This window comes from Mandrillus leucophaeus, unplaced genomic scaffold (assembly GCF_000951045.1).
Source record: "Mandrillus leucophaeus isolate KB7577 unplaced genomic scaffold, Mleu.le_1.0 Scaffold243, whole genome shotgun sequence".
Lineage (NCBI taxonomy): Eukaryota > Metazoa > Chordata > Mammalia > Primates > Cercopithecidae > Mandrillus > Mandrillus leucophaeus.
Genome location: NW_012102510.1, coordinates 3320019 through 3342663, shown reverse-complemented (window position 1 = coordinate 3342663; position 22645 = coordinate 3320019). Strand labels below are relative to the sequence as shown.

At 40.2% G+C, this 22645-nt stretch overlaps 1 protein-coding gene across 1 annotated transcript in view; it reads right to left on the bottom strand.

Annotated features, from left to right (window-relative positions):
* Nucleotides 1-22645, bottom strand: part of ZNF81 (zinc finger protein 81) — a 94559-nt gene that overhangs the window by 14824 nt on the left and 57090 nt on the right. The window contains exons 3-4 of the mRNA XM_011982858.1: nucleotides 13291-13417; nucleotides 5430-5525 (exon numbers count right to left, since the gene is read on the bottom strand). Of these exons, the coding sequence (XP_011838248.1) occupies nucleotides 5430-5525; nucleotides 13291-13417 (223 nt within the window). The remainder of the gene's footprint in view (nucleotides 1-5429; nucleotides 5526-13290; nucleotides 13418-22645) is intronic.

Genomic DNA, 22645 nt, shown 5'->3' with positions numbered 1-22645 from the left:
GGAAGTGACTAGCATGTAGTGAGTTCCCCCTTTCTCGGGTTTCTGTTCAGAGTAGCTGCACTCCTAGCAGCAATGTGGAGCAGCTAAAATTCTCATAAAAGCTTGTCATTCTTTTGCAAGAGGAATCAGGAAAAGGTGGTCTGGGTACCCAGGGCCACTAGAGATTAAGGGGGCAACTCCAAAAGAAAGAATCAAAAAAAGCAAATTCCTAATTCTGTGTATAAAATCTGCCTAAGTCTCTGGCTGACCCCTCAACCTTGCATGGGTAGAGCAAACTGAAAGCAGGACTGAACTGCGACCTGAGTTGCCACTCGCCTTAGGTGAGACAGCATTTCCAGTGTCAATTTAACCTAGTTAATTGCCTGCTGTGACAAGAACACTGGCATTCTTCAGAACAATATAACAGAATACCATGTTACCATAACATTGATAATGTTCAGGACACAATCCAAAATTACTCAAAATATGATGGAGCCAAAAAATGTTCTTTTGATCACTCTCCAGCATCTTTAGTAGTTAGTTTTAAAAATATGTTTTCCAGCGTTAACAATTTTTGTCTGTCTGGCAGATTACTTCAATATAAACAATTCTATAATAGTAGAACTTGAGTTCATTTTTGTATAGGATGTGAAGTATGGGTCAAAGTATGAATTTTTCTCCCTAATACTGTCATCCATTTGTTCCAGCACAATTTGAAAAGACTTTCATCTCTCCCTTCAAATTACATTGGCACCTTGGTCAAAAATCAGTTGTCTGTATATTAATGGGTCTATTTTTAGTCTCTCCCTTCTGTTCCATTTATATATTAGTCTGTCTTTACACCAATACCATACTGTCCAGGTTGCTATAGCTTTAAAGTAAATCTTAACATTCGGTAGTGTCAATCCTCCATAATTTTTCTTCTTCCTCAAGACTGTGTTGATCATTCTAGGTCTTTTGCATATCCATATACATTTTAAAATCTCTTTGTCAGTTTTAACCCCCCCAAATTACAATAATTGAATGAACAAGTAGAAGACAAATTAGTAAGGCATTAGAAGATTTCAACAACATGGAACCAACCTGAGTTGTAGATTATAGAACAACGTACCCATCAACAGCTGAACAAACATTCTTTGCAGGGACACACAAAACATTCCCCTAGGTAGACCATATGCTGAAATCATAAAGGGTATGCTCTCAGACCACAACAGGATTAAATTGGACAACACAGAGGAAATAAACAAAATTCCTTGAAAAGTACAACTTACTATGTCTGGCAAAAGATGAAACAAAAAATCTGAATAGCCCTATGTCTATTTAAAAAATTGGGTTTGTCATTAAATCCTTCCTGTCAAGAAAACTCTAGGTCCAAATGGCTTTCTTGGTTAATTCCATGAAACATTAAAAGAAATAATAATCTCACACAAAGTATTTCAGAAAATAGAGAAGGGAACACTTCACAACTCATTTCAGTAGCCAGTATAACCATAATATCAAAACATGACAAAGACATTGAAAAAAAAGAAAACCATGAAGCAAATCACTCATGAAAAAGGCAAACTTTTAAGTCAAATATCAGTAAGTAGAGTCCAACAATATATAATAAAGCTAATACATCATAATCAACTAATATTTATCTCAGAAATGCAAGGTTAATTCAACATTTAAAAACCAATGAATTCACCACAATTACAGAACAAAAAATGCTCATGTATTTGATATCACTCCAATAGATGCAGAAAAAGCATTTGACAAAATTCAACACTCAATCATGATTTAAAAAAAAAAAAACTATGAAACAAGCTAGGATTAGAAAGGAACTTACATAACCTGCTAAAGGGCAGGTACAGAAAATCTACAGCTAATATCATAATTAATGGTGAAAGACTGAAGTTTTTACCCACAATATCAGAACCAAGACAAACAACCTAACTCACCCCTTCCATTCAACATTGAACTGAAAGTCTTAGACAGTAAAAGAAGGAAAATAAATTAAAACATGAGCTTGGAAAGGAAGATGTAAAAGTGTCCCTATTTTCAGGTGATAATCATTACTTATATGAAAAACCCTGAGAAACTTAAAAGAAAACTAATAGGTAGATTTAGCAGTGCCTCAGGATACAAAGTTAATGCACGAAAATCAATCACTAGCAACTTATACTAGCAATAAACAATCTAAAAATAAAATTTAAAAAACTTTATATTAGCAATGAAAATCAAAAAATAAAACTAAAACAATGTCATGTAAAACAGAATAAAAAACATTGAGTACTTAGGGATAAACTTAATGAAGGATTCCTATGACCTCTATGCTGAAAACTATACAATTCTGCTAAATGAAATTAAAGATCTAAGTAACTGCAGAAATATGCCATGTTCATGGGTTAGAAGGCTCACTATTGTTAAGATGTCAGTTCTCCTAAAATTGATCTACAGAGTCAACTGAACTCCAAACAAAATCCCAGTAGGCTTTTTTGTAAAAATTACAAACTGATTATAAAATGTATATGAAAATGCAAATGACCTAGAAGAGCAAAGTAATTTTTAAAAAGCAAAGTTGAAGAACTTATACTACCCGATTGAAGATTTACTGTAAAACCTACAGTAATAAAGATAGTATGGGTTTGCTAAAAGGATAATGTATTAACTATATTTTCTTAGTTTCTGTACCCTTGATGTTCTGGCAACTGGGGCTTAACTGATCCTGGAGAGACTGCCCCCTCCCCGTGATAGCTAATTCTAGAGATTAGGAAATAACTTGAACTTGAGGATGCCTTTCATATGCAAAACAGCCAATACACAGCCCATATCCACAACTACCTCTTTTACTGAGCTTTCACAGGTTGAGCCACTATCCCCCTGCTCTGATCACTCCAGGGCCAGGTACCAAGCAAATGTGGACAGTCCCCATACCCTAGAGCCCAGTGGAATTATTCAAACTAGCCAATCTTAAATCTGCCTAGCCTTCTGGCCCTGCCTAGTCCATTCCTTCCCACAAAACCTAAATAAAGGCTCTGGCCCATGCTTTCCCCTCACTCCTTCTAGATCCCAACTGACCTTGGTGCTTCCACATGTGTGATATGTGTGGCCCTGTATGGCGTGGTATGCCTCTGCCTCTTGGGAATTGTAACAAACTATCTTTCCAGTGGCAGTTGTCTCCTAATCTGTTGGCTTCATGAAACCTAAATAATAATAAAACCTATCTTTTAAAGCAGACAGACAAAAAGATTAAAATTGAACAGAAAAGAGAGACCAGATACAGGCTCATACACATAAAGTGAACTGATTTTGATAAACATACCAAGGAAATTCAATAGGAAAAAGAAAGCCTCTTCAACAAATGTTTCTGGAACAATTAGATATCAGTATTGAAAAATGAATCACAGACCTAACTGAAAAAGTTACAATGATAAAACTTACAGAAGAAAGTATGAGAAAATCTTTGTGCCTTGTGGTAGGCAAAGATTTCTTTTTTCTTTTTCTTTTTTTTTTTTTTTTTTTGAGACGGAGTCTCGCTCTGTCGCCGGGGCTGGAGTGCAGTGGTGCGGTCTCGGCTCACTGCAAGCTCCGCCTCCCGGGTTCACGCCATTCTCCTGCCTCAGCCTCCCGAGTAGCTGGGACTACAGGCGCCCACCACCTCGCCCGGCTAGTTTTTTTGTATTTTTTAGTAGAGACGGGGTTTCACCGTGTTAGCCAGGATGGTCTCGATCTCCTGACCTCATGATCCGCCCGTCTCGGCCTCCCAAAGTGCTGGGATTACAGGCTTGAGCCACAGCGCCCAGCCAGATTTCTTAAACAGATCGCAAAAGGTACTAACAATAAAACAGATGATAAATTGGACTTCATCAAAATTAAAATGTTTGCTCTTTGATGGGCACCAAAAAGAAAATGAAATTTCAAGCCACAGATTGGAACAAAATATTAGCAATACATATAGCTGGCAAAGGAGTTGTATCCAGTAAATATATTAAAAATCACTAATAAGAAGACAAACAACCTGACTAAAAAATGAGAAACATATGAGTAGATATTTCACACCAAAAAATGTTTATGGTCAATAAGCACATAAAAAGATGCTTAACATCATTATTCTCATAAGATAAATGCAACTTTAAATGATAACATCCACTATAATATCAAAAATAAAAGAGTTTGATGATAACAAGTGTTGACGAGGATGTGGAGCAACAGGAATCTTTATGTATTGCTGCTGGGAATGTAAAATGGTACAGCCAATTTGGAATACAGTTTGACAATTCTTACAAAGGTAAGTATACACTTATTATATGACCTAACAGTTCCAATCTTAGGTATCTACCCAAGAAAAATGTAAACGTATGTTCACACAAAGACAGACCAGAATGTTCACTGCAGCTTCATTCATAATAACCAAATATTAACCACCTATAGCTGTAGAGATTAACAAATAGTAATATATTCATTCCATGAAATACTATTCATCATTCGAAAGGAATAAACCAGAGATATACTTAATAACATGGATGAATTGCAAAATGATTATGCTGAACAAATGAAGGCAGACCCAAAAGAGTATGTAAGGTATTATTCCATTTATATAAAACCCTAATAAAGACAAATCGAATCTAGAGTGACAAAAAGCATGTCAGTGGTTGCCTGGGGCTGTATGTATTGACTACAAGGGGCATGAGGGAGCATTCTGTGTGAAGGAATGTTACATATCACAATAGGGGTGGTGGTTACACTGGTGTATACCTTTATCAAAACTCATCAAACTGTTCACTTAAAATAGATACACTTCATTCTGTGTAAATTCTCCCTTAATAAAATGGATTTTAAAAGAAGAAATGCTAAGTGATAGTGATCATAAAGTCAGAAGATGGGAGAGAGGCACTAGGCCATGGGAAGGTAGAGAGGAGTGAGGAATCTGAAGATGAACTTATAAAGGCAACGGGAGGTAAGGCTGGTTGTAGATGAGAGTTTGTTGGTACCTTAGAGTGAGAAGGTGAGAACAAAAGAAAGAATACAGTGCAAGAGTACTAGGAAGAACAGAAGCCAGGCAACCAACAGATTTTCAAAAAGTCAAATCCAGTAAAACCGAAATGTATGTGATAATAATCTAAGACTCTGGGGTGCAGTTTAAGGAATTATACATAAAAATGGGATGGAAGGAAAGAATATCCAAGAAAGCAAGACCTCTAGTGAGGAAGCCTGGTATATGATCCAGAGTATAGGAATTGGGGCAATTCTCCTGGAAGAAAGTCAAGCAAAGAAGACAGGTGATAACAGTAAGAGAAATAAAGGAAGAGAACAATTTGGCACCCGAGAGGCCAATGCTACCTATCCTCAAGCAATTTCTAAAGTTTCCAACCTTTAAGCAATAACAGCATTTTAAAGGCATCAGTCTTCCTTAGGGGGAAAAAAAAAAATATTTCGTGTCCCCATCTGCCTGGGTCACACCCACTCACCTGAACAGCTCTGATGTGGGGCTTCCCCTTCCAATGTCCACGGCCCCTCTCCTTGCTCCAACTTGAAGATGACCTCTGGTTTGGGAACTTCAAACCCTGTTAACAGGACATGATAGAGAATTGGGTCCAGTAAATTGCTTTCCATTTGTTCTTTGGAGAAGTAACCACATTTCATTGGGAACTGAGTAATAATCACAGAGGTGAAAAGGGACTGAAGAATCTCAGACAAATCAAGGAGGACACCATAATACAGTTCAGATGTCCCAGATAGCTCAGTGGTGGTGAAGGGAAACACAACGAGGCTCTATATTGGTGTCCTAAGGCTGCTGTGACACAGTACCAAAACCTGGTGGCTTACAATAGAAATTTATTGTCTCTCATGTCTAAAGGCTAGAAATCCAAAATCAAGGTGTCAGCAGGGTCATGCTCTCTCTGATGGATCTAGGAGAGAACCCTTTCTAGCATCTTCTAGCTTCTAGAAGATGTCAGCACTCTTTGGCATTCCTTGGCTTGTGAATACACCCCAGTGACATGGCTGTCTTTTACCTGTGTATCTTCTCATTGTCTTCCCTCTACGCATGCTTGTAGCAGCAATACCCCAATTTCTGCCTTCACCTTCACATAGCATTCTCCCTGTGTCCAAATTTCCCCTTTTTATAAGGACACCAGTCAGATTACAGTAGGGCCCACCCTAATGACCTCGCTTTAACTTGATAATCAAGAGGTAACCTCTGTAAAGACTCTATTTCCAAATATGGTCACATTCGGAAGTATCGAGGGGTAGGATTTCCACATAGTTTTTGGGGAAGACAAAATTCTACCCACAAGAGTCTTCCCTCTAGTTCCCCAAAATTCATGTACTTCTCACATGCAAAATACATTCACCCCATCCCAACATCCTCCAAAGCCTTAGTCATTCTAACATCAACTCGTAAGTCAAAAATCACATCTCGACATTGTCAACTAAAAGTCTCAAATCTCATCATCTAATTCATCCAAATCAGCTGTGGATGAGACAGGATATAATTCATCCTGGGGAAAAATTCCTCTCTATCTGTGAACCTATGAAACCAGACCACAAGTTATCTGCTTCCAAAATACAATGGTGGGACAGGCATAGGATAGATATTTCCATTCCAAAAGGGAGAAACTGGAATGAAAAAAGAGATCATGGGACCCAAGTCTGAAACCTAGCAGGGAAAATTTGATTAGATTTTAAGGCTTGTGAATAATCTCATTGGCTCCATGATCTGTCCTCTGAGCCCACTGGGTGGCAGGCAGCCCCGAGCCAGGAATGACGCCCTTCACTATTACCCCTAATGGTCCACTAGCAAAATTTTTGCTACCTGTCTCTGTGACCTTATGCTCTGCTGTTCTAGAGGTCTTAATTCCAAAGGGAGAAATACTTCCACCAGGAGACACACAATGATTCCACTAAACTAAAAGTTAAAACTCCCACCTGACCACTTCGGGTCCCTCGTGCTCTTGAATCAACTGGCAAACAAGGGAGTTATGGTTTTGGCTGGGGTAACTGATCATGGTTACCAAGGGGAATCCTTACATTGCCCAATTTTAGCAAGATTCCTGTTAAGTCAGTTTAGCTAGAATCCCCCAACCTCAATATCCAATCACATTTGATATCTGATCAAATTCCTGACCTATCCCCCACATAATATTCGATCACCCTCACCTGCCTTCTCCAAGAATCTTGTCAGGTCAGTTTAGTAACAATCCCCCTTTACCCCTGATGTTTCCTCTTAGCCATTTTCCATCTACTTGCCCCACTCTGCTCCTGGGCTATATTTATAAATCCCCACTCGTCTATGCTGTATTTGGAATTGAGCCCAGTTCTATACCAAAGTATCTTTTCCCCTATTGTAATAATTCTGAATAAAATCTATTTTCACCACTTTAACTATTGTCCAGCTCTGGTTTTCTTTGACAGTTTTGGTGCCACAACTCGGATAAGATCATTGATCACTGGACCCCAGACTTCTCACCCAGAATCTGAAGTACGCACCTTCGAAGCCTTTGTCTTCACTCCTGACTAATTGGGGACCCATTGATGAGTCCGACTCCTGAGCCTCTGGATGACAGTCCATTGAAGCACAGTAAAGACAGATTTTTATATATATATATATATATATATATATATATATATATATACATATACACACACACACACACACACATCTTTTATTTTGAGACAGAGTCTCGCTCTGTCACCCAGGCTGGAGTGCAGTGGTACCATCTCGGCTCACTGCAACTTCTGCCTCCCAGGTTCAAGTGATTCTCATGCTAGAAGGTAGGTTAAAGTTCCAGGTAAGCAGCTGTTTACAAGAAAATAAGTTAGAGTCTCATGCAAGGAAAGGCTGGGTTAGTCTCCTAGACTTCTCTTTAAGAGGCTGGGTTCTGTATGGAACAGAAGCTGCGTCAGAGTCCCAAGTTTCTCTATTTAAAACCATAAAAGTACTAGTAGTTTAAAAACATGGGAACTTCTCAGTCTACCAAAACATCCCTTTTTGAACCCCTGCTGGCTATATGCTCCACCAACTCTACCTGTTTCCTGTCTTGTTGGCATGATATTACTAAGGATAGTTTGGAACTTCAAGGGCTTCCTTGGGAAAATTTACATCTCCCCCAACTGTCTCCTCCAAAACCTCTCCCTTCCCATTGCTTCTGCTCCTTCTTCCTTTTACCACCTTTGATCTTCCCTTTAAGCTCTCTTGAATCCTTTCATAGGTCCCTCTTCAAACCCCTACCTCTTCCACCCCTCTATTTGCCAGACCATTCCCTTCCTACTTCAGTCTCTTAACTCCCTATAATCACTTGAACTTTGGGACCCCTCCTCCCATCAGGGGCTCTCAAGAGACTGAGGGAACCCTGAAAGCAACCACCTGAGACTAAAAGAGAGAAAAAAAAAACTAATTGGAAATAGACTGGACATTGAACCTTTAAATTCTTGAGTCTCCTTTGCCAGTAGAAGCAGCCCTTCTACCCCATCTGAGAAGATTAACCCTACTGTTCCTGAAGCACTTTCAGTGGCTTCTCCTGAGGTACTTGCCTTGACGGGCACTGCCGATTCCCTTAAGAGCCTATGCTCACCATCCTTCTTTGCTTTTAGACATATAACTGGACTCAAGTCAAAGCAGGTCCCAAAAGGTGAAGCACAAAGAATGACCCATGAGGATGTGCGTACACCAAAAGAACGGCATGATTCATTTAATTTATGCAGACAGATCTAGAGACTACACATGGATATGGATATTAAGGGTGTATGATAAAGGTGGAAGAAACAAAAAGTTGGATCAGGCTGAATTGATTGATATGGGCTCACAAAAAGTTGGATCAGGTTGAATTGATTGATATGGGCTCACTAAGCAGAGATTCTGAATTTGATATTGCCGCTGGAGGGATTAGAAAGGGCTCTAACAGTTTGGTTGGCTGGCTGGCTAAACATGGACCAAAAGGTGGCCTACACTAAATGAAGTTGAAATGCCAGAACTGCCTGGGTATTCTGCAGAGGAAGGTATCCAAAGAATTGGACTGTTGGAGGGGATTTATCATGTGAGACCTGTCCATCTACTCTGGGAGGGTCCAGAGGACACACCTGTCAGCACTGTGAGAAACAAATTTGTAAGGGGAGCTCAAGCATCCTTGAAGAGCTCTGAGTGCTCTTGTCTGTAGGCTGGAACTTACAGTGGGAACTACAGCCACTGAGTAGGGAAACCTAAGTGCAATGGGGATAGTTGGATCCTGGGGTGGCAGGGGTTAAAGGGAGGTACTTAATCGCCAAATGCAAGGTGAACATGGGCTACCACAATAGACAGCAGAGTCAAAGCAACAATCAGAATAGTCTGATTCACAGAGACCTATGGCATTGGCTAGTTGATCATGGTGTTCTGAGAAAAGAAACAGACAGGCAGTCTACACAATAGTAAGTTGATCTGTATAAGCAGAGGAGTTCTAGGTCAAGTGAACAAAACTCTAACTTGAATCATAAAAGCACAAAGTAACAGCCCTTCAGTCAATTCCCAGACTTGAGCCTATTTACAGACTCAGACCCAGAACCCCTTGAATGAAGGGGAAGCCAGGTTCCCTTAGGGAAGGACCCTGGTACACTGCCAAAAACTTATACTATGAAATCTTTCTCCCAGTGTTCCCCAAAGGGACCTATGGCCTTTTTATCAAGATAACTAGGTATTGAGAAAAAGAACAATCAGACATTTTGGGAATTACTGGACACTGGCTCTGAACTGCCACTAATTCCAGGAGACCCCAAACACCACTATGGTCCACCAGTCAGGGTAGGACCTTACAGAAGTGTAGTGGTTAATGGAGTTTTAGTTGAGGTCCATCTCACAGTGCATCCAGTGGGTCCCTGAACCTATCCTGTGGTTATTTCCCCAGTTCCTGAATACATAATTGGAAGGACATATTCAGTAACTAGCAGAATCCCCACATTGGTTCCCTGACCTGTGGAATGAGGGTTACTATGGTGGGGAAGGCCAAGTGGAAGCCACTAGAGCTGCCTCTGCCTAGGAAAATCGCAAACCAAAAGCAATACCACATTCCTGGAGGGACTGCGGAAATCAATGCTACCATCAGGGATATGAGGGATGCAGGTATGCACATCCCCATTCACCTTTCCTATTTGGCCTGTGCAGAAAATAGACGGCTTTTGAAGAATGACACATTACTATAAACGTCACCAAGTGGTGACTCTAATTACACTTGCTCTTCAAAATGTGGTTTCATTGCTTGAGCAAATTAACATATTCCCTGGTACCCAGTATGCAGCTATTGATCTGGCAAATTTTTTTTTGTGATACTTGTTAGTAAAGACCACTAGAAGCAGTTTGTTTTTGGCTGGCAAGGCCAGCTATACACCTGTACTGTCCTACCTCAGAGGTATATCAACTCTCCAGACCTATGTCATTATTTAGTCTGCAGGCATCTTGATCACCTTTCCCTTCCACAAGATATCACACTGGTCCATGACATTAATGAGATAATGCTGATTGGACCTAGTGAGCAAGAAGCAGCAACTATGCTAGACTTATGGGTAAGATATTTACATATCAGAGTGGGAAATAAATCTGAAAAAAATTTAAGGGCCTTACACCTCAGGGAAATTTCTAGGGGTTCAGTGGTACAGGGCATGTCAAGATATCCCTTCTAAGGTGAAGCAAAAGCTGTTGTACCTTCCTACAAGGAAAAAAAAAAAAGGCACAATGCCTACTGGGCCTCTTTGGATTTTGGAGGTAACACATTCCTGATTTGGGTAAAGCTACTCTGGTCCATTTACCAAGTTATCCAAAAAGTAGCTAGTTTTCAATGGGGCCCAGAACAAGAGAAGACTCTACAACAGATCCAGGCTGCTGTGCAAGCTGCTCTGCCACTTGGACCATAGGATCCAGCAGATCCAATGGTGCTTGAAGTGACAGTGGCAGATGGGGATGCTGTTTGGAGCCTTTGGCAATCCCTTATAGGTGAATCACAGTGCAGATCTTTAGGATTTGGGAACAAAGTCCTGCCATCCTCTAGTAGTGGATAACTACTCTCCTTTTGAGAACCACTTTTTGGCTTGCTATCGGACCAGAATTTACTCACCCACTGAATTTAAGCATATTAGTTAGTGGAGAAGAAACTTAACAAGGATTTCCTCAGTAACAGCAAGTGAACATGGAAGAGCTCAGTGCTGAACCTCTGCCCCACAGTGGGGGTGCTGGAAATGTGGCATAGAGAAGACCCACTCCCCACTGCTGCTCATAGCACCCAAGTCCTTCTGATTGAGGCCCAACCTGTTGATGGTCTGAGGCCAGCAGCAGGCTCTGGTGCACTGGGCCTGGGCATTATTGGGGCCATGTTGCTTGAGAATGTACCCCAAAGTGGGTAGTAAACTCTATCTACTAAGGCTAAATACCTATACAAAATTGACAGTCAACAAGAACCATAAGGGAAAGTTAAAAAGATATATATATATTTGGTCTTCATCACCTGATATGGTTTGGATCTGTGTCCCCTATAAATCTCATGTCAAATTGTAATCCCCAGTGTTGGAGATGGGGCCTGATGGGAGGTGACTGGATCATGGGGCAGATTTGTCATGAATGGGTTAGCACCATCCCCTTGGTGCTGTTCTCATGACAGTGAGTGAGTTCTCACGAGATCTGGTTGTTTAAAGGTATGCAGCACCTCCCCCTCACTCTTACTCTTGCTCCCACCATGTAATATGCTTGCTTCCCCTTTGCCTTCTGCCATGATTGGAAGCTTCCTGAGGCCTCCTCAGAAGCAGGAGCCACTATGCTTCCTTTACAGCCTGCAGAACCATGAGCCAATTAAACCTCTTTTCTTTATAAATTACCCAGTCTCAGGTATTTCTTTATAGCAATGTGAGAACAAACGGACTAATACATGGTGTAACCTCAGATCAGACATAGTAACCTTGGCCCTGCCCCCTCAGCCCTGAAAACAAAGAGATGGTCCTGTTCTCTGAAACTAAGGAGGCAATGGGTCCCCCCATCTCGTCAGCCTGTGCCTTTAGGGCCTGTGGTGGCAGCTACAGCCCTACTAGCTTCTGAACTATCCTCAAAGTCATTCTTCCCTTTTCTTGAAGGATAACACATGATCACAGTCAAAACAGCTTTACCATCACATTTCCTGCTTATAGAATCCCAGAAGTCCAAGAGCCTTCCTTCATTTTCTCCTGTCTCTGTCCCCTTCAGTCCAACCTGGAGGCATTTCTAGTGAGACAGTTGATTGGATCCACAAGTCACATACCTAATCTCTTTAGTAATTGGTTGTCCAGACACACCCTTGGTGTGTTCCTTCCAGAGTACACTTTCTGAATTTTTGCCATATGGATAGGCTGAAAATTTTCTATATCTTCAAGTTCTGGTACCTTTTTCCTAACAATTCTTTCTTCAATTTATCTCTTTCTTCTCACATTTTACTATAAGCAGCACAGAGAAACCAGGCTGTGCTTTCAACATTGCTTGGAAATCTCCTCAGCTAAATATTCAGGTTCATCACATACAAGTTCTACTTTTCACCCAACAGAATGCAATTCAGCCATGTTCTCTGGTACTTTATAACAAGGATCGCTTTTCTTCCAGTTTGCAATAATATGTTCCTTATTTCTATCTGAGATCTCACTAAAAGTACCTTTAACATTCATGTTTCTACCAATAGTCTCATTAAGGCAATCTAGGCTTTTTCTGTCAAGCATATCAAATCCCAGCCCCTAGCTCCAGCCTCTACCCATTACCCAATTCCAAAGCCACTTTCACATTTTTAAGGTATTTATCACAGCTGCACCCCATTTCCAAGTATAAAACTCTGTATTAGTTTCCTAGGGCTGTTATAACAAAGTACCACAAACTAGGGGGCTCGAAACAACAGAAATTTATTGTCTCACAGTTCTGGAGGCCAGAACTCCAAAACCAAGGTGTTAGCAGGGCCATACTCTCTTTGAAGGTGCTAGGGAAGGAACTGTTCCAGGCCTCTGAGATTCTGGTGGCCTCAAGTGTTTCTTGGCTTACAGATATATCATTCTAGTCACATTCCATCTTCTCCCTGTGTATCTTCATATTGTCTTCCCTCTGTGTGTGTGTGTGTATGTATGTGTGCACACGTGTCTATGTCCAGTTTTCTCCTTTTTATAAGGACATCAATTATATTAGATTAAAGCCTACCCTAATGATCTCATTTTAGCTTGATTACTTCTGTAAAGACTCTATTTCCAAACAAGGTCACATTCTGGGGGACTGGGAGATTAGGACTTCAATATATTTTATTTGGGGGACACAATTTAACCCGTAACAGGCTCCTCACAACTTCACAGGATGGTTGTCCTTACCTACTGAGAGCAGGTGGCTGTAGTTCTCCAACATTACATCCTGGTACAGGCGTCTTTGTGTAGAGTCCAGTTGCTGCCACTCCTCTCTGCTGAAGTCCACAGTCACATCCTCAAATGACACTGATACCTGTAACAACACAATCTTGTTCAAGGCAACATGATCAGCACTGGAGGATGGAGAGAAGACAGATAGGAAGTTCTTTTTAATACTTTTTCATCATAATATACCATATGGTATGCCCATTAAATACTTAGTGTGTGTATATATATATATACACACACACATACACACACACACATAATATTGTGTAGAATATAAAAATCTAATCATAAATTCCTGCTATTCATTATGTATGACATTTAGTCTTTCATTTATTAAAAATTATAATTTTTAGTAAGGATTTGACCTTGATCCTATTTTGTTGCTCATTTTTATGAGAAATTTGTGCTCTATAACTTTTAGAGGGAAGCACATATATCCCCTCCATCCCAATTTTTAACAACTTCACATAGCTCCCTCTCCTGTTGCTTTCATTTACTCTTCAAAAATACTGCCTTTTTCTCTTGATGCCCTTTTATTGCTCATTTCTAATTTAATTCCGTGGTGCTCAGAAAGTATACTCTGTATGATTTCAACATATGGTCTATCTAGGATAATGGTCCATGTCTCCCTGAAAAGAATATATATTTGGCTATTGATGGCTGTAGTCTTCCGTAATATATAAATCAAGTTGGTTGAGTGTTGTTGACATTTCCTATTGCATTACTGATTTGTTTTCTACTTGTTTAATCACTTATTTGTCAAGATTTTGGTAAAAACTGACAAATGTTAAAGTTTATATGGCTATGTGAAGGACCCAGAATACCCAAAAGCAAGAAAAAGTATGAAGGATTTATACCCCCTAATGTTAAGATTTACTGTAAAGCTACAGTATTTCCAGCAGTATGGGACGATGTAAGCACAGACAGATATATCATTAGAACAGAATAAAGTCCAGAAACAGACCCACACATGTACGGACAATTGTTTTTTGACAAAAGTGCCAATGTGATTCAATGGGCAAAAGGGAAGTCTTTTCAACAAATTGTGTTGAAAGAGATAGATATCAGTATTAGGAAAAAAACACAAACCTTGACCCACCCCTCAAACCATATACAAACATTAACAAAAATTAAGTTTCAGTATGACTGCATTGCTTTTATCAGACCAACCTTCATACACATAACAACTATAAACTCTGAACAAAAAATATTAAGATACTAAGGAGCAACCCAAATCAGGCATCTATGGGAGGACAGCTGACACTTCGAAGAAAGGCTGGCACTTTAGCTTGTGAATAGGCCCAGTCAGTGCCATGTGGGACAACTACAATTCCAAGAGAAGTGGTACATGCTTGTGGTCCCAGCTACTTGGGAGGCTGAGGCGGGAGGACTGATTAAACCTGAGAGGTCAAGGCTGCAGTGAGCTATGATTGCGCCACTGCACTCCAGCCTGGGGGACAGAGCAAGACCCTGTCTCAAAAAAAAAAAAAAAAAAGAGAAAGAGAAGAAAAGAAAACTACCAGTGTTACTGATTTGAAGAATCGAAGGGGAGTTCTGCAGTCATCACTATCATTGGAAAATCAAGGGGGAATCCAGAAAGGCATTGAAAGAGAGAAGGGTGCCTAAATTCTGTGATGAACTCTGCCCAGATCTCTGGTTGACCAGCTAAATGAACTGAAATTTGAGCTACCATATACCACAGAGAAAACATTTCCTAGTTTGAGTCTAGCCAAGTTAAGTGCTCCCTACACAAAGCAAAACAAAAAATAATCAACAATAGTCAGAGGAATTAAATAGAATCAAGCATCTCTAATATATGTTTCACAACAAAGATACAATCCAAAACAACTCAACAGAGAGACACAGAAAGGTGTGGAGAGAAAGGGAAGAGGCTCAAGAGAAAATGCACTCAGAGACTGACCTGAGGTGATCCAGATGCTAGAATTAGCAGAAAAGCACTTTAAATCAGTTAGTTATAATTATGCTCAAAAACATACAAATATGTTCATAATGAATGAATACATAGGATAGGCCAACTGAGAAATATAAACTATTAAAAAAACTGAAAAATACAATCTGAAACTAAAAAGTTCACTGGATGGGCTTGACAGAAGAATATGGATAACTGAAGGAAGAGGTAATTAACTTAAAGATAGAACAACAGAAATTATCCAATCTGAAAAGCAGAGAGAACAAAATTGAAAATAAAAACAAATAGAGTCTCAGGGATGATGCTATGGTTTGAATGTTTGTTATCCCTCCGAAATTTATGTTGAAACTTAATCCCAATGCAACAGTACTAAGAGGTATGGCCTTTAGGAGGTATTTAGGTCATGAGGGCTCATGAATGGGTTAGTGTTCTTTTAAAAGGGCTGGAGGGAACTAGCTACATCCTTTCTTTTTGACCTTCCACCCTTTCCACCATATGAGGACACAGAATTCACCCCCTCTGAAGGACACAGCAACAAGGCGCCATCTTGGAAGCAGAGAGTAGCCCTCACTGGACACCTAAGCTGCTGGTGCCTTTATCTTGGACTTTTCAGCCTCCAGAACTGTGAGAAATACATTTCTATTGTTTATAAGATACCCAATCTCAGGGATGTTGTTACAGTAGGACAAACAGACTAAGACAGATGAGTAAGACAAAAATCAAAAGATCTAACATACATGCAATTTAAGACCCAGAAGGGGAGAAGGGCAGAAAAGACATTTTAAAAAATAATGTGCAGAAATTTCTCAAATTTGGTGAAAGACATACATTTATAGATTCAATAAGTTTTGCAAATTCCAAACAGAATAATACACATAAAACCATTCCTAGGAGCATCATAGTCAAACTATTGAGAACCAAAGAAGACAAGATTTTAAAAGCAGCTGGAAAAGCAAAAAAACAAACAAAACCCCCCCACAAATATTACACACAGAGAAATGGTGATTCAAGTGACCACTTACTGCTCAACAGAAGAAGTGGAGGCTAAAATACAGTTGGATGGTACTTTTTAAATGCTGAAGAAAATAAAGTATTATCTAGCTGGTTAAATGTTAGGAGTTCTTTGATTAGGTCTCAAGGCCTAGGAATAATTCTTCATGGCTTTTGGCTCCACACTCTGGGTTCTTGGCATCACCATCTGAGTCATCCTTCCTTTTTCATGAAAGGCAACAAAAGAATTTGCTCAACCTGCTTCCTGTCAGAAGAATTTTGGGGGGCTAACATGTTTTCACATTTTTTATTGTTTATATCCCTTTCAGTCCAAAGTGGTAGTATTTCTGCTAATACAGTTTGCTCTAAAATTTTATTTTCTGTGAATCTCACTGTGTTCACTCCATTAGATAAAAGCTGTACCCATAGATCTCTCTGAAATTAAAATTTAGGATTTCTCTAACATTCTCCTTAAAATCTTTTCCAGCCTCCACCAACTTCTCAGTTTGAAGGACACTCCTGCATTTTCAGGCTGCCCCATTCCCAGTACCAAAAATCTGTGTTAAATCACTCTAAAACTTAGTAAGTTAAAACAACTGAATCACTCAGCACAACAGCCTGCAAGAAACTGAATCTTACCAACAATCACTTGAGTAAGCTTGGAAGTGGATCCTTCCCTAGTCAATCTTCAAGATGAATGTAGCCCCAGCCAACATGGACTGCAGCCTTGTGAGAGACCCTGAGTGAGAGGACCCATCTAAGCCACAACTGGATTCCTGACCCACAGAAACTGTGAGGTAATAGATGAGGGCAGCTCACAACACGGCAGCTTCCTTCATCAGAGCAAGCGAGAAGAGCCAGAGAGAATATGCCAGCAAGCTATCTTACAATTTTTTTTTTCGCTCTGTCACCCAGGCTGGAGTGCAGTGGTGTGATCTCAGCTCACTGCAACCTGCGTCTCCCGGGTTCAGGCAATTCTCTGCCTCAGCCTCCCAAGCATCTGGGATCACAGGCGCCCCCCACCACGCCCAGTTATTTTTGTATTTTTAGTAAAGACAGGGTTTCACCATCTTGGCCAGGCTGGTCTTGAACTCCTGACCTCATGATCCACCTGCCTTGGCCTCCCAAAGTGCTGGGATTACAGGCGTGAGCCACCACGCCCAGCCACAATCTCTTATAACCTAACCTCAGAAGGGCCATCCCATCACTTTTGCCATATTCTATTTATTAGAAGCAAGTCACTAGGTCCAGCCCATACACAAAGGGAAGTGGATTACACAAAGGTGTGAATACTGGGTAGTGGGGATCACTGAGAGCCATTTTAGAAGGCTGCTTACTACAATGTATCAGAATTTGTGAGAAGCAGATAAAAGACAAATTTAGAAGGGAATTTATAGCTTTAAACACTTATATTACAAAAGTCTAAATCAGTGTCCTAAAATTTACCCTCAAGGAGCCATTAGCTAATAGAAAATGAAGGACCAAATAAACCTAAAGGAAGTAAAAGAAAGGAAATACTAAAGAACAGAAATAGAAAACAAATCATAGAAAAAGTTAACAAAAAATTAACTTGAGCTAGATTATAGACCTAAACATAAAAGCTGAAACTAAAAATGCCCTACAAGGAAATGTAAGAGGGTATCTTTGCAACCTTGACGTAAGCATGGATTTCTTGACATAGTACAAAAAACCCCAGCCATAACAGAAAATCTTCAAAAACTGGACCTTATCAAAATTAAAACTTATGCTCATCAAAAGACACTATTGGGAAAATGAAAAGTCAAGCCACATATACAAAACACCCATATTAAGAATGTAGAAAGAACTCCTAGAAAGTAATAAGAAAAAGACATATAGCCCAATTTTTTTTAATGAGCAAAATACTTGAGTAGACACAAAAAAGATATACAAATGGCCAACAAAGCACATGAAAAGATATTCACCATCATTAGTTGTAAGGGAAATGCAATTTAAGCTATATTGAGAAAGCACTAGACACTCACTAGAAAAGCTAAAATTAAAAAGAAACTCAAAAATTGCTGGTGGGAATGTAAAACCAAGCCATCACTTTGGAAACTTGTTTGACAATTTCTTTTTTTGTTTTTTGAGACAGAGTCTTGCTCTGTCACCCAGGCTGGAGGCAGTGGTGCGATCTTGGCTCACTGCAACCTCTGCCTCCCAGGTTCAAGGGATTCTCGTACCTCAGCCTCCCTAGTAGCTGGGCTTACAGGCGTGTGCCACCACACCCAGGTAATTTTTGTATTTTTAGTAGAGACAGAATTTTGTCCTGTTGGCCAGGCTGGTTTTGAACTCCTGGCCTCAAGTGATCCGCTCACCTCAGCCTCCCAAAGTGTGGGATCACAGGCCTCAGCCACTGTGCCGGACCTTGTTTGACAGTTTCTAATAAAGTTAAACATATATCTACCATATAATTTAGCAATTCCATTTCTTAGTAGTTACTAAAAAGAAATGAAAACATACATCCTCAGAAAACTTCTATAAGAATGCCCATAGCAGGCTTGATTCATGATAATCAGAAACTAGACACATTCCAAATGTTCATCAACACATGAATGTCTACACAAATTGTGGTGTCTTCATGCAATGGAATACTCAGCAACAAAAAAGGAAAAATCCACGGATAGACACAACAACCTGGATGAATCTCAAAAGCATTATGCTATTTTACAAACAGAAGCCAAACACTGAAGTCAGATACAGATGGTAGGATTCCATTACAAAGACAGGACAATCAAGAATTTTAATCTACAGGGATTAACATTAATCTACAGGGATTTTAATCTACAGGGGTTAAACCTTAACAATGGTTGTTGCCTCAAGGGGAGAATAGTGACTGGTCAAGAGGGAACTTTCTATATTTTAATTTGTATGCTGGCTACATGGGTATGTATATATATGTACATATATGTGTGCATATGGGTGTGTGTGTATATATATATGTACATATATAAACACACCCACATATACTTGTCAAAACTCATCAAACTATACATTTAAGATCTGGGCAATTCAGTATATTTCAAATATAACTCAATTTCAAAAACCACAAAAAACAAAAGGACATGTTAGAAACATATTCAAGAGACTGGGTGTGGTAGCTCATGCCTATAATCCCAGCACTTTGGGAGGATTGCTTGAGGCCAGAAGCTCAAGACTAGGCTGGGCAACACAGTGAGACCCCATCTCTAAAAAAATTTAAAAATTAGCCAGGCATGGTGGTATAAGCCTGTAGTCCCAATTGCCTGGAAGGCTGAGGAGGGAGGATCGTTTGAGCCCAGGAGTTTGAGGTTACACTGAGCGATGGATGCATCACTGCACTCCAGCCTGAGTGACAGAGTGAGAACCTGACTCTAAAAATAAAATAAAATAAAATAAATATATTGAAATATATTCAGGGTACACTGTGGGCCCCAGATAGAAAACAGTCAATTCTACTGGGGATGTAAGTTTAGGTTCCATAAAGTTGGTGCAGTTTAAACTGACTCTTGGAAAAAAAAATAATTGAGAAGATAAGTGGGGGAAATACTTTCCAGAAGAGACAAGAATAGTGTGGAAACAGAAAATACATGGTGAATTAAGTAAAGAGCAAACAGCTCTGTAAAAAAGAGAGAAGACTATTTATATGTCAGTGCTATGGTTTGAATATTTGTCCCCTCTATCATAAATAAGCAGCAACTATCTGGGGCCGGTAGCACAGGGGTAAGAAGAATTTACCAAGACAGTTGTAGGTGAAGAAAGGCAGATTTATTAGAGAGAATAGGAAAATATGTTGCAAGGGTGCAATGGGCAGACCAGCAAGAGATGAGCTAACTGCACGGAAAGAAAGGCTTGCTGGAGATTTTATAGAATGGTGTTAATGATGTATGCTGAAAAGGGTACTGATAACACCAGCTGAAGGTCTGGTGATAGTTGGGCGCAGGAAGATTGTGAGTTATTTGTGCAGGAGGGCTATGTGTCCTGGACCATGAAGAAAGGCAGACTTGTAGCTTATCTGCTTTCTCTTTTTGCTTTCCTTCAGTCCCACTAGCCCAACTCCTTTTCCCTAATTAGGACTCCACACCCTCCAAAATGGATTAATCCATTCATAGATTAATGGGTTATCACAGAAGTGGAACTTGTGGCTTTATAAGAAGAGGAAGAGAGACCTGAGCTAGCACGCTCAGCCCCCCCTTGTCATGTGATACCCTGTACCACCTCAGGACCCTGCAGAGTCCCCACCAAAGAGAAGGCCCTCACCAAATGTGGTCCCTTGACTTGGGACTTCTCAGCCTCCATAACTGTAAGAAATAAATTCCTTTTCTTTATAAATTACCCAGTTTCAGGTATTCTGTTATAAGCAACAGAAAATGGAAGTTAAACAATTAGGGAGGTGATTATGAGAAAAACATTCAGGTAAGCATGCTGGAGTCTGATCATGGAAATAGCACGAATTCTTTTAAGTAACAGATTGCCAGTGAAGTGTTTTATATATCAAGAAAGAGGCATTACTGAGTTTTATACTAAAATTATTATCCCACCCACAACTACTTCATTTCAGGGTACACAAATAGTTGATTTTGGAAATTTATTCTTTACAGAAGAATTCCAGCCGAGAAATGCTAATAAAAGCAATGATCACGAGGCCAGGTGCAGTGACTCACGCCTGTAATTCCAGCACTTTGGGAGGCCAAGGCCGGCAGATCACTTCAGCCCAGGCATTTGAGACCAACCTGGGCAACATGGCAAAACCCCGTCTGTACAAAAAATACAAAAAATTAACCAGGCATGGTAGCGCACCTGTAGTCCCAGCTACTTGGGAGGCTGAGGTGGGAGAATAACCTGAGCTTGGGAGGTCAAGACTGCAATGAGCTGTGATGCACCACTGTGCTCCAGCCTGGATGACAGAGCAAGACCCTGCCTCAAATAAAAAAGCACTGATCATCAATGGCTGCTGAAACCATTGAGTGAAAGACTGAAGAAATTTTATAATGTATGAACCAGGCTGACAATCCCTGAACACACAGACGTACTTAAGTATTATGTGCCTCCCGGAAGGATGAATCAGCAAGTGTGTTCAACACCACCTATGAAGTATTCTTGCCAAAAAAAATTAAATCTGAATTGATCAAGCCTCTAGATTCATCAGTTCATATTAAAATAAAGATACAGGAACACATTAATAACACCACAAGAATACAATTAGCAAATTCCAAAATGTGGGATATAGCACAGGGCAAATGGCCCAGTTTCTTCAACAAATAGCAAGGAGAAAAACGAGAGAGAGGAAAATCTGGGAGATTTGCCATAGATTAAAAGGGACTTGAGAGGCTGTTGAGAGATGGTTTTCCACAGGTCTCTGCACATCTTGAAAGCAGACTCACTGACTGCCTTTTTTCCAACTTATCTTTTCAAGGCTGTTAATATAGCAAGCAGCCCTGGAAGACAGAGTCTCCCTCCAGAACAAAGGGCAGGTTATATTAGAAATTATATTAAATGTAATTTCTCCCTTCAGAACAAAGGAGAGGCAGACTTATTGACCATTATAAAAGATCTGGAGTCCGTAAATTTAGACTTTCTCTCCTATAATGGAACCCACTGTATGTGCAGGTATCATCTAGCCCTCTGCATTGCCTTGCGGAAACTGAGGGTCAGAGAAGCAGCACAAATGCTAACACCCCGGCTACCACTATTGCCACAAGTGTTATAAAGTCCTTTATCTCTTACTGAGGAGTCTTGTATTCTTTTGCCAGCAACCATGATACTGTGCTGGGTTTTTATCTTGCAAGTAGGGTAAAATCTCAGACCCTTCACAGTTCTTGAAAGTTCTGGTGATTAGGATTGGCCACTCACAGAGATGTAGCTTTCTGGAAAAGGAAAGATGAGGGCCTTGTAGACCCCTGGAAGGAAAAAATAATCCCCCCAACTCCCTGCCATGGATGTCTATTGTCTAATCCCTGGAACCCGTGAATATATTATACTACATAGCAAAAGGAAATTAAGGTTGCATATGGTATTAAGGTTTTAAATTAGCAGACCTAAAATATGGAAATTATCATGTATCATCCAGGTGGAGTCAATGTAACCACAAGGATCTTTAAAAGAAGAGTGGCCAGGCGCGGTGGCTCACGCCTGTAATCCCAGCACTTTGGGAGGCTAAGGTGGGCGGATCACGAGGTCAGGAGTTCAAGACCGCCTGACCAACATGGTGAAACCCCATCTCTACTAAATATACAAAAATTAGCCAGGCGTGGTGGCACACACCTGTAATCCCAACTACTCGGGAGGCGGAGGCAGGAGAATCGCTTGAACCCAGGAGATGGAGGTTGCAGTGAGCCAAGATCACATCACTGCACTCCAGCCTGGGCAACAGAGTAAGACTTTGTCTCAAAAAAA